At 34.2% G+C, this 18564-nt stretch overlaps 2 protein-coding genes across 2 annotated transcripts; one reads left to right on the forward strand and one right to left on the reverse strand.

Moving 5' to 3' along the window:
• The first annotated feature begins 1141 nt into the window (after positions 1 to 1141).
• On the forward strand, positions 1142 to 7942 carry LOC132721980 (uncharacterized). The gene is made up of 2 exons (XM_060706369.1): positions 1142 to 2278; positions 6549 to 7942. Exons 1-2 carry the CDS (start codon positions 1812 to 1814, stop codon positions 7486 to 7488), a joined length of 1407 nt encoding a protein of 468 aa, XP_060562352.1. The 5' UTR covers positions 1142 to 1811; the 3' UTR covers positions 7489 to 7942.
• A 5401-nt stretch (positions 7943 to 13343) lies between these two features.
• Positions 13344 to 18078, reverse strand: LOC132721971 (neo-calmodulin-like). The gene is made up of 6 exons (XM_060706357.1): positions 17947 to 18078; positions 16979 to 17103; positions 16051 to 16194; positions 15235 to 15331; positions 14446 to 14603; positions 13344 to 13863 (listed from the first exon to the last, which is right to left on the reverse strand). Exons 2-6 carry the CDS (start codon positions 17061 to 17063, stop codon positions 13802 to 13804), a joined length of 546 nt encoding a protein of 181 aa, XP_060562340.1. The 5' UTR covers positions 17064 to 17103; positions 17947 to 18078; the 3' UTR covers positions 13344 to 13801.
• Positions 18079 to 18564: the final 486 nt, after the last annotated feature.

The following is an 18564-nucleotide window of genomic DNA, read 5'->3' on the forward strand; positions in this document are numbered from 1 at the left end:
CTGAAGAAATTATACACGGCATCATAACAAATCTGAAGAAAATCATACACGGCATCATCAACTGATCTGAAGAAAATCATACACGGCATCATCAACTGATCTGAAGAAAATCATACACGGCATCATCAACTGATCTGAAGAAAATCATACACGGCATCATCAACTGATCTGAAGAAAATTATACACGGCATCATCAACGGATCTGAAGAAATCATACACGGCATCATCAACTGATCTGAAGAAAATCATACATGGCATTATCAACAAATCTGAAAGAAATCATTCACGGCATCATCAACTGATCTGAAGAAAATTATACACGGCATCATCAACAAATCTGAAGAAAATCATACACGGCATCATCAACTGATCTGAAGAAAATCATACACGGCATCATCACTGATCTGAAGAAAATCATACACGGCATCATCAACTGATCTGAAGAAAATCATACACGGCATCATCAACTGATCTGAAGAAAATCATACACGGCATCATCAACTGATCTGAAGAAATCATACACGGCATCATCAACTGATCTGAAGAAAATCATACACGGCATCATCAACTGATCTGAAAAAAATCATACACGGCATCATCAACTGATCTGAAGAAAATCATACACGGCATCATCAACAAATCTGAAGGAAAATCATACACGGCATCATCAACCGATCTGAAGAAAATTATACACGGCATCATCAACCGATTTGAAGAAAATTATACATGGCATCATCAACTGATCTGAAGAAAATCATACACGGCATCATCAACTGATCTGAAGAAAATTATACACGGCATCATCAACTGATCTGAAGAAAATCATACACGGCATCATCAACTGATCTGAAGAAAATCATACACGGCATCATCAACTGATCTGAAGAAAATCATACACGGCATCATCAACTGATCTGAAGAAATTCATACACGGCATCATCAACAAATCTGAAGGAAATCATACTCGGCATCATCAACAAATCTGAGAAAAATTATACACGGCATCATCAAGTGATCTGAAGAAAATCATACACGGCATCATCAACTGATCTGAAGAAAATCATACACGGCATCATCAACTGATCTGAAGAAAATCATACACGGCATCATCAACTGATCTGAAGAAAATCATACACGGCATTATCAACAAATCTGAAGAAAATCATACACGGCATCATCAACTGATCTGAAGAAAATCATACACGGCATTATCAACAAATCTGAAGAAAATCATACACGGCATCATCAACCGATCTGAAGAACTGATCTGAATCACACCTGTATGGGAGAATTATACACGGCATCAAGCATACCTGATAAGGAGAAGTGTTTTACTGTATAAATAAAACATTATTTATCATGCACCAGGAAAGACAAAAGTCGCACAACATGAAATGCAAATCGTCAAGTGCACGATGATAACAAACAATTACGCAGTCAGCATAACATGGGAATTTTTGCGAGGTCAAAGATAATAATAAGTACATTTTGGGACGTGCGATAGATTCGTGAGGATAGAAATAACTTAGGTTTGTCAATAAATTATTTTAAAGTGATATAATAAATTGCGTTTGAAGTGGTAAAAGATGAGGAAATTTATCAGTTTTCATGAATAACAAAAAAAGTGTAAAAGCAATAAGGAAAACGGATAAAATTATAAAAAAAGTAAAAGAAGAGGAAATAGTTCAGCTGAGATTGCGAGGCATAAACTGACAAGTTAATAGGCTCAAACAAGTACTTAAAGTTTCGAGAACCAATTGCATGAATTTTCCGCACAAACAAGTAAATATTAAAGTGCCTCGAGAAACATAATGCAAAAACTATGGAAAAAGACAAGCGTTTTACTGACAGTTGTTACTGGGATATCAGCCTTGATGTTCCTCTTTTTCAACATAAAGATTGTAGAGAAGCGTAATGTGGTGAATAAAAGAATGCTTACTGGTAGTTATAGTGAAAAGGTTAAAGAAAGTGATGTCACGGGTGTTGTTGCAAAGGAAAACACTGCAAAGCCTGATCCATGCGCTGAGATGACCATGCCAACGGTGGATGAGAAAACAGGCAATTGGCAAGCAGTTGATAATGATTCGACGGCATTTATTTTTTCCGCATATTTCATTCATGAAAGCAGGAAAATTGTTATTATTGGAATGAAAAATTTACAAGCTGGGTCATATTTTTGCCAGTTTTGGTTAAAAAGCAAAAGAGAAAGGGACCAATATAAGTTGTCGTATGAAACAGTTGCCAAAGAAAACAGGCTTCCGGAAGGTCACGGTCAAGAGTAAGTATGAATTATTCAAATGTCCTTTCTAGTCATTTTGAGGCATTAATTCGGATGTGAAATTGACAAAGTAACAACAGTCTGTTCTAGTATAATGATTCGAGTAACCTGTTATAAATGGACTGTGTAAAGTAAATATTCGCAAGAGTAAAGCCGAATGGTCAATTGCCAAGTAACACTTTGGCCATATCACAACGGTACACGCCGTTTTTTCATCGATTAAGGTACGTTTTTTATTGACAACTTTGCTGTTACTCAATCGATTTTAATCAGAAAAGGCGCAGAGAATCCGTAATTATATCAGGTATCCACGGTAAATCAAAATTTTGAAAACCCTTGAATGGTTTTTGAGAACATTCGAGTACAGTTTTATTTTCATACTTGGGGGCCCAGGGGAAAGGTACACACTTATTAATGCAACAAACTCGGTTGAGTAATAATAATAATAATAATAATAATAATAATAATGATAATAATAATAATAATAATTATTATAATAATGATGATGATGATGATGATGATGATGATGATGATGATGATGATGATGATGAAAATAATAATAATAATAATAATAATAATAAAGACTTTATTTAACGAGAGAACACATTTGAACATTAAAACAATCTTCCACGAGGCCCTCAACAAGGAACAATATAAATTTAACATCTTCAAACTATTAAAATACATAAATGTTAATACATACATGATATCAATTTACATACATCGATGTGTGATAATATTTCAAGTACAATGTGTAAGGTTTTAAAATGGTTCACAGATGTAGCAGTCTTGATATAATCAGGAAGGCTGTTCCAAATTAAACAAAAGACTTAAGAAATTGTTCAGTGTTTGGTCTAGGAGTGTAAAGTTCAAAATCAAATGTTGAACGCAAAATGCGAGTATGAACATCTGACGATAAAATGAAATAATTCAATAAAAAGAATTATTCATTATCTTAAAAACCATAAAAGCTTTTTGAAAAACAATCTTCTGTAAAAAGGTCACCCAGCGGTGTTCAGAAAATAGTTTAGCAGATGGAGTGTCATACTCTTTGTCTAGAATTAGTCTTGCAGCTCTTTTTTGTAACTTAATGAGTATATCTTCTAGAAAAGACGTACAGTTACCGTAAATTATGCAACAATAGTCAAGATGTGGTAAAATATATTGTAAAATATTTTACGTACAGGTATAGATATGAATATTTTTTATACGATTGATAAATGTAACAATGAGAATTAAGGACATTATCAATATGGCTTTGAAAAGACAATGTGCTATTAATTGTAATACCCAATAATTTTTCTCCAGAGCTACAAACAATTTGCTTGTTGTATACGAAATACAAGGTTTACTTTCATTAATATAATTTTGCATGTTTTGAGGAAATAGACATGACCTTAGTTTTGTTAACATTGATATACATGCGATTCAAATCACACCATTTGTTGGCATTTAAAAGATCTTGAGTAAGAGATTCAACTACTCTGTTATAGATACATCAGAAGTCAAAAGAGTGGTGTCATTTGCAAAGATATCAGTTTCTGTTTTTTTTTCATAGACGAAGGCTTTAGATTTAGATTTAGATATAGCTTTGATGTAGATTAAAAACAGTAAAGGGCCTAGCACTGAGCCCTGAGGAACTCTAGTAGTTACTGAACTTGACTTAAAATATAAACCAGATATGTAAGTTTGGTGGGTTCTGTAATCTAAATAGGAGGAAAACCAAGCAACTGATGGTCTAGGCTTTTCAGTAATAATAGGGTGATCCGCAAAGTCAAAAGCTTTAGAGAGATCAAGGAAAATTGAACCAACTATCTCATTTTTGTCAATAGCTGTAATCCAATCATCAATAATTCTAATCAGTGCAGTTTGACATGAATGATTTGACCTGAATCCGGACTGACATTGGTATAGAGGTATAGAGGTTTATTTTCTTCAAGGTATTGCTTTAAAAATGTGAACTGACATGACGTTCAAGAATAAGTGATATGAAGGAAATTATGGAAATTGACCTATAATTTCTTTTATCACTTTGAGAGCCATTTTTATGTATATAAATGACTTTGGCATTTTTGAACGATTTAGGAAATATTTTGTTTAGAATTAAATATGTGCTAAGTATGGGAGCAATAATGTGGGCCGATAACTTTAGAAACCTTGCACTGAGACCACCTGACCCACATGACTTTATTGGCGTCCGCGCCGAAGCGCGGCGCCCTTATGGAATGAAATCAGATTTTGTGAAAGGGCGACAGCAACTTCTCGATTTTTTAGTCGGCCATAATAAAATCCGATCATTCCGATCGGTATGAGGGTGCTTGATTATTAATTAAGAATGAAATGTCGCGATATGTTACAATGAATAGCGAACTGGAGAATTTCGCAATGCAAACATTTTCAAATTAAATAGCCTTTTCCGTCAATAAATCGCTCTCTTCGGGGTTTTTTATTTATCATTTTGTAGTACTGTTGTACATGTATCCTAGAATGATCAGTTGATGACCTAAATATTCCAAAAATCTATTTATAGATATATCTATTTATCACTCCTATCGGTAATTACCGGTCTCTTCCGGTCTATTTTGACCGGGATTTACTAGTGACCGGCGAATAGTACCACACGTTTATTGTCCGGTCTCTCCCGGTTTTGGAGTAGATGTTTGATATCGTTACAATTAGAAAAAACAACAACAATAGCATGTTTCATTTTATCTATATGAGATAAAAACAATAAATATGTACACGGAAACCATAATTTACTGACTTTTTCCAGTTAAGCTTTGACTTATAATCGTCGGTCAATATGACAATTGAATTCTTAAAATTTATTTTACAATTTTAATGAAAAAAAGTCTAGTAAAAACTCAGTATAGCACATAGAACACAAAAACGAAAAGAAAACAATATTCATGAAATTGTATTTTTTTTAATCAAAATTAATAGATATTACAATTATTGTATAATAAACAATTATGCTCAACATGATCAACATGGTAATATAACCAGTGTCATATTTTTACTAACTTAAAGTGTGAACAAATACCTTAAGAGGGGGTCTCCGCTAATAGCGATAACATAATAAGGGACAATTACAAAGGTGTGGTACGTGTTGATCATGCGTTACACATATGGATTATAAATGATTGCATACATGTATATCCGTTGCTATTAATAACCACGATCATAAAGAAATCACAAGTAATATTCTAATCTCTAGCATGCCAATCAAAGTTCATAATGAACAATGTCTTTCGTCCGCTCATTCATAAGTGATATACATTTCTGGTAGTTTATAAGAATATCTTGTCATCATATGTGTACTAGTTCATCTTCACTTGCTGCATTTCTTGCTTGGACGCCCTTTGATGCTTTGCATCAATGCTTTTCTTGTAATATCTATTGATTTTAACTGGTTCAACAAATAAGTGAGCTATATTTTATGTATTAAAATTATTCATATCTATACCTGTATGTAAAATGTTTTACAATGCATATATTTTACCACATCTTGACTATTGTTGCATAATGTACGATAACTGTACGTCTTTTCGAAAAGATAAACTCATTTAGTTCTAAAAGAAAGCTGCAAGACTAATTCTAGACAAAGATTATGACACTCCATCTGCTTACCATTTTCTGAACTCCACTGGATGACCTATTCACAGAGGGTTGTTTTTCAAAACGCTATTATGTTTAAAATAATGTATAATCAGGCGTTTTCCTATTTATTGAATTATTTCATTTTATCGTCAAATGTTCATTCTCGCATTTCACGTTCATCATCTGATATTCAACTTAGACCAAATGCTGAACAATTTCGTAAGTCTATGTTTATTCTGGATCTTGTATTCGGGGAACGGCCTTCATGGTTATGTCAAGTCTGCTACATCTGTGAACCATTTTAAAACCTTATACTTGAGATATATTCACACATCGATGTATACAAATTGATAATCTCATGTATCTTAACATTTATGTATTTGAATAGTTTGAATATGTTAAATTTATACTGTTCCTTGTGAGGGTCTCATTGAAGATCGATATGTTGTTCAAATGAGTTTCTCGTTAAATAAAGTCTTTGTTATTATCACATCACATGACTGGGTACTTTCTACGTCAAAAACACATCAATTAGAGTTATCAGCGGCTGTTACATTGAAAACACTTTTGGATTATGTATGGTGTTCTCTAAGGGCCAGGTATGCGACAAGTGCTTATAACCAACTAAATTGATTTGAATTAAAACTTAATAATTTGTCTTTTTTTGCAGGTATTCAGCGATATTATTTGAATGTTTATTGAACCCCCGATCAAACTCTACTCCCTCGTATGTTTCGATGGTGGATAAAAATTGTACCGCGCCTAGAAACATTCTGTTTATTCAGCACGTGACTAAACCGGAAGCAGTCAGCCGAAATTTCACCGTGTGTTTACCACCGATTTATGGACATCCTAATATTTATAGATTTATAGAATGGATCGAATTTAACATAATTCTTGGAGCCGATAGGTTCGTTGTTTATAACTACACCAATGATATAAATGTTCATAAAGTTCTAGAGTATTATTCAAATAAAGGGTTTTTAACTGTTATTCAATGGAACCTTCCGGAAAGCGAAACGGAAACGGAAGTACGAAAACCAATAAGTATACATTACTTCGGACAGGTCGCAGCTTTGAATGACTGCTTGTATAGAAATAAATATGTATCAGAATTTGTTATTAACATTGATTTTGATGAATTTATCATTCCACGTTCTCGAAATGACACCACGTGGTTGGAAATGTTAAGTAATGTGAACCAAAATGAAGCAGTATACATTGTCCAGAATACGTTTTTCAAAGTAGAATGGGACAATGCAAATGTTGAAATTTCTAACAGCACTTTAGTAAAAAAATACCAACTTATTACAATGCAGAAATTACAACACGAGCAAAAGATATTTTCACCTGGATCAAGGTCAAAATATTTTGCACGAACTTCTCGTGTACACACTGTTATGATTCATACTATTCCAAGATTAAACAATTTTCCGTTGCCAGTTGATGTAGCGCTTTTGCATCATTATCGTGACTTTGAGACCAAGAACGATCCGGAGAGCAGCAAAATTTTAGACTGTACTGTGCCTAACAAATTCGGTAATATTTTGATTAAAAAAGTGATGGCAGTATGGTCAGAACTAAATAAGACATTGTCAGTTCATTTATGATAAGAATTAAAATTTCAAATGTTTTCAACTACAATTTGTTAACGGCTATTTTAAATTCTGCATATATATAAATTTGTTTTAAACGTTTTAAACATAGCAAATCTGTAGTGGGGATATTTATTGTAACATATCTTCTGCCATTTTTGTATTATGGATTTTCCTCGTTTTGAAATTGGAACAAACCATTGTTACTTTAAGGTATTTCAGGATACAGACACCATCATTGACTAGAATACTGTACAGGGTTTGCTAAGACTAAATATATTTGTAGACTGGCCCAGCTCTGTACATACATCTGATATAAAACCCTTATTTAATTGGCGGCATGGCCGAGTAATCTAAAGATTCAAACCCCGTTAAGGACAAGCTGTTGTTTCCCATTGCTTAGTTCTGGTTGATTCCAGGAACGGATTTGATATTGTCTTTGTAAGCCAATAGCTTCCTACACAATCGAACGAAAATAAATTCTGCAAAAACTGTAGGTCTATATAAAGCCTCGGTCTCACTTACTCCCGGCAGAGCCCAGGACCATCCCGGTAAGTTACCGGGATGATCCGGGACGATCCAGGATGAAATTATTGTTGCGGTCACACTTACCCCGGCAGCACTACGGTAGTTCCCTACTAACCACCCAGGATGCGCTCTGGATCATCCAGGCAGAGCCCAGGTGAAGCTACGGTTCATGCCGGTGCTTCCCCGGTCGTTCCCGGATGACGCCGGAAGAGCCCCGGTTGACCCAGACAGAGCCCCGGTCGATCCAGACAGAGCCCCGGCAGAGCCCAGGACGATCCAGGCAGAGCCCCGGTAGAACCCCGGTGAATTGAAAACGCCCGAAAATGATAACTTTGATACATAATTTTTATTTAATATAATATCTATTGTTCCAGAATAGTAATTCATGATGATTTTCTGAAAAATCCTTATGCCATACTGGATAGAAAGGAAATTGGAAGGCTTTTAATACAAACAAGTTCAATCATCACAAATTGTCCTTATTTTTTTGAAATGATCCGGGCTTTGCCGGGGCTCTACCGGGGCTCTACCGGGATCAACCGTAGCTCTACCTTTATCCTCCGGGGCTCTGCCTGTAGTTACCGGGGCTCTGCCAGCATAAATTGGGGCTCTACCGTAGCTCTACCGTAGCTCTACCGGCTATATCATACCCCGGATCATCCCCGGTTTATGCCGGCAGAGCTACGGTGCTTTCCCGGTATCACCCCGGTCGGTCCCCGGCAGAGCTAAGGATGATGCCGGCAAAGCTATACCTTCCCGGATCATCCCGGACAACCCCGGTGATATTAAATATTTTATTCCACCCGGTTGTTCCCGGTCGTACCCCGGTCGTTCCCGGATCACCCCGGACGTCTACCGGGGCTCTGCCGGGATGTAAGTGAGACTGTAGCTTAATGTAAAATTATTGCCAGTCACGTCATGTCAAAAAAAAAAGATAAATAAACAAAAATAAACTCAAAGGAATACATTAAAAATGGAAGCTGAACATGTCTTGTAAAGAATTTCAACTACTCAAGGGTAATTGAAATATTTTAAGTAAATTGGATGCCCTTATTTTTGACTTACCAGCGCTGATTTTACACGAAGTCACGACTACATTAGCCTCAAGACCAGGTCGTGCCTCAACAAACCTACAGTCCCCCCCCTTTTTTTTGGGGGGGGGGGACATGCATTTTGTTACATAGATGTCATTCATTTCAGTTTGATATGTTTGATTCCTACAAAGTACAACTTTGTTTACAACTTTGTTTACAATATATCGCGTATATGTGTATTTCAAAACCACAGGAAAGGAAAAATTCCTTTGCTGTCAATAAAAAAGGAGGAAGTTTTTAAACAATAAATCTTTTATCCGACCAAATGAGGATAAATCATTTTTATTTCGAGTGTATTATAAACAATTCCGACACAATCAAACTTCAATCTGCAAAAAATTCTAGCTGTGCTGATAAAGAAAACCTTCACGCATACCAGGGTACCCGAGGAAAACCAAATAAATTAATTCATGTAGGAAAAAAAACAGCGTACAATTTCCGCTGAATCGGGTGTTTTGAAATTATATTTAACCATTTGTAAAAAGGTAAAAGTTAAAAAAGAGATTTCTTTCGATTGTTTAAGTTTTTCTTCTTTTTCCATATATAATTGAAGTAGGTGGTATTGGTAGTTTTCACTCCGGATCACGGCAGTAAGCATCATCGAATTTACCAGAGCACAGTTCAGCCGCCGAAAAATTGAAGCAGCAAAGGAAACCTCAAAATACTACTCAAAAATTGTGAGATGTGCTTAAACTAAAGTGCATATCGTCATTGATTGGACATGATAGTTTTTTGTAATGATTTATCTTTTAGATTTTTTTTTCAGCATTTAATTTTGAGAAGTGGGCGCATTAACTTGTTACTCCCCCCTTTGCAAATTTAGAACTCTAATTTTTATATTGCTACATGTAGTATGCATTAGTGAATATTTGCACCCCAAGCTGTGTTATGTAATAGAAAGAGCATCGGAACAGGTGGCTATCTGATTTGTACGAGGGAGTGTAGCCCCCGAGTATTAATCAGATTGCCGATTGTTTTGATGTTATTTCTCTTTTGTATCATAGTCAAACATAAAAACACGTTCCCTGATACCACAATATGAAACCCCACAAAAAGTAACCAATGAACGAGCATCTGAATATGATATTTCCATCGTTATCCCTTTCACTGTCGTCACAATATGTAAACCCCGGACAAAATGAACCAATCAATGGGAATGGTAACTAACTGCACTCCAGTTAACGCACTGTGCATGTATATGTATACGATTTAACTCTGTCACATTTTTCAACAGAAAGGTCCCCAAACTATGATACAAATCAGCGATAGTGCACTTTAGAGAACAATCACTTACCGTAGATACGGCACTTTCCAATCTTCTAATGGCTTTCTCTTCTCTAACCGACGACGACGATGTCACATCGCTCATTTTCAACTTTTAAAATCTTTTTTTAATCTTGAAATATTTTTCTATCACATGTTTGTCAAATCATACATTATCTGTTATTTATGAAATTTTCCTTTCGAATCGATGTTTTCCAAAGACATTTAATGTAATTAAGTCGAATTTACTTTTATTTTTCGAAATAGGTTAATCAAGTTTTTAAATCAACGACTTTAAGAACCTAAAATCAAACATTTTAAAGATTCACCTGTATTAAGATGTTATAAATATGTTATTTCATTATGACATTGAAGCCTTGCTAAAAAGGTCATCAATCGTTTTACTTTAAAGCTCCATTCTGCTTTAACATTTATGTTGTTGATATTCTCTTAGCTAACTGTCAAAGATATGCAATATTATACATGAACCGATATATTGCTGGCTAAGACTTAGACTTCTATTACTCAATTTGGGTCTATCGATTACGCGTTGGGGGGGGGGGGGGTAGGGTGTGTGGATGTGGGTGCAGGCGGGGGTGGGGGGGGAGCGCGAAGCTTATTGGCTTACCATTTTTCAAGGTATTATATCACGGAAGGTTACTGTGTAAATAGGAAATTAGATTAAAAGTGATTTAAAAAAAAAGTATTGTAAAAATGCATTTTTAAAAGGGAGCTTTAATGAATATATTGTAGCTTTGGTCGCATAATGCTATGAAGTGGCCATATTTAATGATTTACATTCAACTTTCTATAGTCTAAATTTTTAAAGGTAGGTCCTTGTCACTGCCTTGTAAAAATTACAAAGAATACATTAGTTAAATCATTGAATATTATTAGCAAAGTAACGATAAAATATTGGTCAAAGAAAAATGTTTCTTTACAAATAGAGAAAAATATCTACATGGGCCTTTAATGTACATTAAATAAATACACATTTGTAACAAACATTTTGTATGAATGGAGTTTATTCAATGCTATTTTGTTGCAATTGGGGTATCATTATCTTCGATCAATATTTTAAATAAAATATATGTATTATTGTTTTAAAGATATTGATTGAGTTTTAAATCATCTTTGCCTAATCTGGGTTATTTTCGACACCTCCAAACTTTAAAAAGATCTCTGGCAAATGAGCCGTGAAAATTAACAATTTCCGTTTAGATTTGAAATAAACATTTTAAGTTTAGTTTAGTTTAAACATATTTATTTCAGCTCGATTGAGAACAAGTTCTTGCAACTTATATTAATCACTTTCGAGTCCTCTTCCTGGGACCAGCCAGTATTGGTGTAATATGAAGAACCATGATCGTATTAACCCAAGTATGGCTCGAACCCATGATCCTTTGGTTGAGAGGCAGACAACTTAACAATCAAACTATTTTTTCACTTCCCTCTGTAAAAACATTTTAACTCTGTGACATCTTCTTACGCGTGCTAGAAATAATTTTCCTTTTATTACTTGATTAAAATTGACATTTTCTTTTCAAAGTTTTATGTCCGCTTCGCTCGCAAACATATCACTTAAGGCAATCTTACTGTAATGCTTTCCCGCCAAAAACATCGGCCAATATCGTACCATTACAGTTATTTCCGGAACGTAATTAGATAATTTACAATCACTCAGCCTTTATCTCAAAGTTCTTAATTCCGGTTATAAACGGTTAAAACTATTGAATAACGAAAATTGTGAAAAATAACGTTTCGGAAATGACCGATTTATTACGCTATTGGAATTAGATTTTTTAGCGGGAAAGCATTACAGTAAGACTACCTTAATTAATTACATATTATAAATTCTTATCGAGTAATCCAACATATTTCATCTTCGTTTTCTGTGTTTCAAATAAAATTTCTAAAATTTCGAAAACAACTTATTATATTGTACCCTTTTTCTTAACCGTTCAAACATAAGGAGAAAATATACTTGTTTTCGGGCCAAAAACTGTCCATTCCCCCCCTCCCCCCACCCCCCCCCCCAAAAAAAAAAAATTACAATGCGCTTGAAGTACATTATGTTTTATTTGTTCATAGTTGATAAAAATATAAAAATACTAAATCGAGCGATTTTATTACCATTTCTGGATGCCGTATTATACAAAATTGCATTATGTAATTTATTTCATACGTATACAGTATAACAAAATAGTAGAATTTTGTTTGAAATTAATGATATAATTTAAAATGTCAGTGTTTTAATTTGTACTATAATTTGTACACGGAAAAGTGAAAACGTTCGAGCAGTAAGAACAACAACAACAACAACAACAAAGCAACAACAACAATAACAACAACAACACTATCAAACATTGATCTTAAAGCATTTCTGATGAACTATCAAATAGAATATTCAGCTAACATATCAAATGAAACAAAAACCTTTTGATTTTTGTTTGATGTAACGTGTTTACTATGATATGTTGTAATACAAGTTCCTACAGCAAGGTGACTGGCATTTTTTTTTGTTAAACTATGCCTCAGAAATCCATAGTCATAAGATCATTTAGAAATGTCAAACATGTGTTTAATAATGTTTTAATAATTCGTTAAGGGTATTTTAGATGTTTAACACCTGGAGAATGAAGCACTGAACATGCAGTGATCGTTAAGGTATCAAAATGTAAACAATCTAGTATTTGACCATATAAAATACTGATTCACTATGATTATATAACAAAACAAATGGTGCCCAGATAGTTCATCTATATGGCAAGTGAGTGAGAATACTCTTTTTTTTTGAAACTGTTACAAGATACGAAAAATAAAAAGTATTTGAGAAATAATAATTGTATTTTCTGAGGCATAATGGGCCTTTAAGAACAAATCTTTTGTATACTTAGATATGGATAAATATAATTGTATTGTAAAGAAGTATGCGTTGAAAAACAAACGGAAGCGAAAGGTCCACGCATCCCAAATGAAACGCAATATGTACTACGTTTACAGGCGTATGCTCAAGTTACATCTGACTGAAATTTACATAAGAGAATTTATTTAAACTTTGTATGATCTTAGCATACGATAATAGAAATAGTTAAAGTAAGTTATGCGTAACCCTGGCATGCGCCTTTAAAACAAAATGGAGGCAAAACCCTGCTTTGTGAAGCTTAGTGTACACAAACTTTAACGAAGTATACACACATGCAAAATGTGTTTAAAGTTAAATGCGGGCAAGAACTTTACTGACTTCAGAAGCCATTAAAATCAAACTTGTAAGAGTCTCTTTAAAGTTTTGCCTCTGTCACAATCACAATTATGTATATTATTTGAAAATATAACTGGTCACGTGATAAAAGTCACGTGATAAAAGACAGATACTATTCTGGTGTAAGCAATGACGTGTTTATTTACTATAAATGTCAGTATGGTTCATCAGCAACAAGTCTCTAAAATTTTGCTCCTGAATACAATGATGCGTCCGGCTTTTCCAGCATCACCGTAATAAATTCTGGAAAAAAAATCAAAAGTTTTTGTAAAAAATATTAAAGGTTTCTATCCCTTAGGTTTAAGATATTGTTCAAGACTATGCCATTATGCCATCACATTAACTGCGACTGATAAGGCTGGCGTACATATGATTAGCTGAAATAAGAATTTTTATTTCTCTTCATGTCAGTGCTTTTTTTTGCGTACTAATTTAACATTTAGTCTGCTTTGCAGAAACAAATATTACCAATACGATCACTTCAGACCAAGATCGAGAATATTAAATTGAAAAGAATTAAATGACTTGATACATTCATTTTCTTTTCTATTGCAAGTCGTCCCGGCCAACGTTACTGAATTAAAATCACATTGTTTGACAATACCATTTGTAATTACATGTACATGTACATTGGACACTATTCTACAAGTTTACGAAAAATAATCCTCAGCCTCTCGCTGGTATCACACGTCACACGTGCATGCTGGAACTTGTCACTTAATGCAAAAGAACTGTGATAGGTATGGTATTTCACCAAAATGCAAATAACATAAAAAGTGATATTTTGCGGCTCTTAAGCTATGACACACAATAGTAACATCAAACCTTCAATGTCTATTTTCCCGTCGCCATTTGAGTCGGCCATTTTTAAAATTCTGTCAACTTCTTTTCTTTCCCTGTCGCTGTAAGCGTGACCCTTTGACATTAGAAATCGCCTTAGTTCTTTGTGGTCAATGAAACCGCTTCTGTCTTTGTCGAAATGCCTGCAAAATGAGCTGATTTTAGTTTACAGAACGGTTAAAGTTTAAAGGATTTTTTAGTACATCCATTCATTCGCAGTACACTGCTCTATCAAATTTAATCCATCTTAAGATTGTTTAAAGGGACACAATCTGGGATGTGATCTCAAACCTTGATAGTTACACCCACCTTCACTTGCTGATATAACGATCTGGAGAAAGGGTGATCCCTCGAGAGCATTAATTACAACAATATTGCATGAAAATTGCAGACTTGGTTTGATTGAGCCTGTACATGAGGGATAATGAAAAAGTGCAACATCCCTGACGCCCCCTTAGCGCTACTCAATTTTCAACACTTAAATAAAAGTGCTGGAATCAATGATGCCGAAAGACCAGAAACATATTACAAACTGAAGTGAAGTACGTTGCATGAATTATATGCAATGTATAGATCCCTACATGACCCTAGTATGTTTAGTTCGAATTGTCAGATTAGTGGACTGCAATAAGATTTTCACCAACATCTACTTGTTAGCAAAAGAACACGTGTCATTGTTTGTGTCGATTGTTTTTTTTATTCAAATAAAAGGTCCGGAGTACGGATCTATCTATACAGTCTCTAGTAAAACTCTTGATGGCTTAATGAACGTACCTGAATGCCTCTCGAAGCTCCAGTTTCTCCAGTTCTGGGTCCTTTTTGTAAAGTTTTAAGAACGCTATATACTCCTCATAATCAATGTATCCGTTCTCTGGAGGAGAAACACCATATAACAACAACAACAACAACAACAAACAACAACAATAATACTATTATTATTTTACTTTCTGATTGGGTTTTACGTCAGTAAATGTCATATGGCGACTTTCTAGCTTTACTGGTGTAGGAAAGAAGACCTCGGATGCCCCTTTATGCACTATTTTAGGTATGGAGGGTCATCTAGAGTAGAACCACCGACGTTCAGGAATTCAAAAGTCCCTTGCCGGATTCAAACATACAGCGGTGTAGGGAAAAGTGGTTTGAAGTCAATAACCTGAACCACTCGGCCATGGACGATATCACTCCTTCCCATCAACATGCGTGTCATTTTTAGAGAAGCGGTCTGTGAAGTTGCTTGAAACTTGAATCATACGGAAACGTGAAATAATAATATTTAGTGATGTTCAACCTGAATTGAACTCTATACCTAGGCAGACATAGTATATGTTATTTTGGTTTTGGAGTGATATATGTGGATATATTACCTGGCAAGATTTTATACACCCGAGCCGTTAGGAATTGGGAATGATAGAAATATATAGGGCATGCAGTCTGACCAGGCTCTATGTCTTTGTTTACTCTATATTTGAATTTCGGTATCGAAATCCCTTAGACTTCAAATGAAGTGTTTGTAGGGCAAATCATTACAAAAATGCAGTTTAAAGGTCAAAAGAGGTAAACGAAATGTTGACGAAACTTTATCTGGCTTACGATCAGTGTCCGCAAGTTTGAATAATCTGTCTACCTCCTCCTCGTTGACTGTCCAACACAACGCATGGAATACCATCTTTAATTCTTCCTTATCTAATTGTTTATCATTGTTCTTATCGAAAAACTTAAACCATGTCTTCATTTCTACAACAACAAACTTCATATATGTAAAAACAAATATAGAAGTAAATAAAATTGAAAGTATAGATTTAAAGGAGACCCATGAAATGGACATACTCGTTTAGTTAATATTGTGATTGATAAGGGAAAAAATATACAGATAAAACCTTAAAGTTCCTTGTTTGCAAAGATTAAAGCAAATCAATTATCAAAGTTATAGATTGTTTTGATTAAGAAAGAAGAAAAAGTGTGTTAAATCTTGAACACTGTACTAAGACAGTATATTACACGTAAGCGTGCACCTTGTTAAAAGGAATCAAAAGTCCGTACACGGGTAAAGTCAGATATATATATATATATAAGGCACATGTATCTCGAATGAATCAAAATCATTGGTGTATAACCGTTTAAATACTGTAGCATTTATCTGATAATATTTTTAAATATCATAATTAACAATTTCAGATATTAAATAGCCCACATGGTTCGATAGTTACTACATGTATAATAACCTGCAGAACCTTTTAGATACCAAAATATAAGTTTGTATTTAACCCTTGTAATAATGATCACTTGGTGAACACAACTCACATAATTCCATGACATTATAAATACCAGCAACTACCTATTTCAACCTTGTAATTATGCCCGCGTGATTTGAAAATTTCTCACATTTCTGAATCTTAAACAAATGAAAATGTTCAAATTTTATGCTCGTTATTAACCACTAGTGATAAAGAGTTAGAGGTTTTTAATTGCTAATCCGTGAAAAAAATGAAAAAATATATATTCTTTTTAATACACTGACCTTCTATATCTGCAGTCGTTAATTCGGGCTTTTCATTTGCTTGTGCATATAACCCTTGCTGATCTTCTGCTTTCCGCTGTTCCATTATTTAGCCTTACAAACCACGTATTGTTATGTCTATTACACTCATTTCAGTAAAAAAGGAAAGAACAAATAGGTTAAAAATTATATAAACGTCACTGACAAATATTTCTTAATAACATCAAAATTGTCACAATGCGGCTGTCCTTTGATTTACCCCATACTGAAAGCCTGTCATAACCAATAGCATTTTGATTAATTAGTAAAAGCAGCCTCGTAAGTAACTTAAATAAGAACAAACTAAAAATTGCAGTTGAGTAATAGAAAAAGCATCGGAACACGAGGCTATCTGATTTGTAAGAGAGTGCGAAGCCCCGAGTTTAAATCAGATTGCCAAATGTTTTATGTTCTTTCTCTTTTGTATCATAAGCAAAAAATAATAACACGTTCCTGTCGTCACAATATGAAACCCAACAAAAAGCAAAGTAACCAATGAACGAGCATCTGAATATGACTTTTCTATCCCAATCCCTGTCATCATACGTAAGTATACCTGTAGAAAAACAAGCAGGCTCTATTTATTATCCCCAACAGACAATGCGGTACCTGAAGTGCGGGTAACTAATACCTGCGCGCTGTACACATATGGGTATACGATAAACTCAGGCGCATTTTCAATAGAAAGGTCTCCAAACTATGATACAAGTATACTACGGCACTGTCGTTTAGTTGTGTAAGCTAAAACCAAACAAAATGCAAAATATTCCATTTCAAAACTTACTCTGTAACACGACATAACGAAATTAATTGTTAACATAATACCGGTGATATTGTCAATCAAGTCATGAATTATTCGAATATACATTGTATTTAGAATATATTGCCTGACTTACAAAATGCAACAAACAATGATTTATTTTCGTTTTAAACGCAGTGCCAATAAATACCTTGGAAGCAGAACAACCAGTTAGTCCGTTTTAAGATTTAAATTGAAATAGAAAAAAACTTGTAGTATTGTCTTCCAAGTGTTGCACAAAGTAAGTCCAAACTGACTTTATTCAACATGCTTTGAGTTTAAATAAGTTAAATAAAGTCAGTTTGGTGATCTCAATAAGTATATAGCACTAGATTTCTATCAGAACATTTATAACACATTTTGAATAATGATGTCTTTATATTTTTATGTAACGATAAAAACTGTTTAACAAAAGATAAAACAGTATTGCCAATTAACGACTTTACTATCTGATTAAGACACCATTGCGTTTGCAAGGGTCATGTTTTTTCATAAAAATTGTTGTAGTTTAACAATGTTAAACATTGCAATTTGATTAATAAATCAAACGCCCTTTTTTGACATGTTTTGAAAATAATCACGCATGCTTTTTTTGTAAATGGTACAAATTACTTTAGTATTATAAGAATGCACAAGGTATCATGAATATAGTACAGTTACTGTCATTGAATGTTTCCCTTTAATTTCGTACTCTCCGTGTATGAATAAGAAAGGACCTTGCCACTCAGGCGCGGCGTTTTCACAGAGCCCTAGAAAAATTCAAAACGCC

The sequence above is a fragment of the Ruditapes philippinarum genome, unplaced genomic scaffold (genome assembly GCF_026571515.1).
Source record: "Ruditapes philippinarum isolate M1 unplaced genomic scaffold, ASM2657151v2 ctg1879_1_1_1_1, whole genome shotgun sequence".
NCBI lineage: Eukaryota > Metazoa > Mollusca > Bivalvia > Venerida > Veneridae > Ruditapes > Ruditapes philippinarum.

What these genes read in the sequence shown, in the direction of transcription:
- LOC132721980 (XM_060706369.1), top strand. Translation starts at nt 1,812, where the DNA reads ATGCAAAAACTATGGAAAAAGACAAGCGTTTTACTGACAGTTGTTACT. An exon ending in CCGGAAGGTCACGGTCAAGA is followed by an intron (nt 2,279 to 6,548) that starts GTAAGTATGAAT and finishes CTTTTTTTGCAG; the next exon opens with GTATTCAGCGATATTATTTG.
- LOC132721971 (XM_060706357.1), bottom strand. Translation starts at nt 17,063, where the DNA reads ATGGAACAGCGGAAAGCAGAAGATCAGCAAGGGTTATATGCACAAGCA. An exon ending in CAAACTTGCGGACACTGATC is followed by an intron (nt 15,332 to 16,050) that starts GTAAGCCAGATA and finishes TTTCTCCTCCAG; the next exon opens with AGAACGGATACATTGATTAT. An exon ending in CGGGAAAATAGACATTGAAG is followed by an intron (nt 13,864 to 14,445) that starts GTTTGATGTTAC and finishes TTTTTTTTCCAG; the next exon opens with AATTTATTACGGTGATGCTG.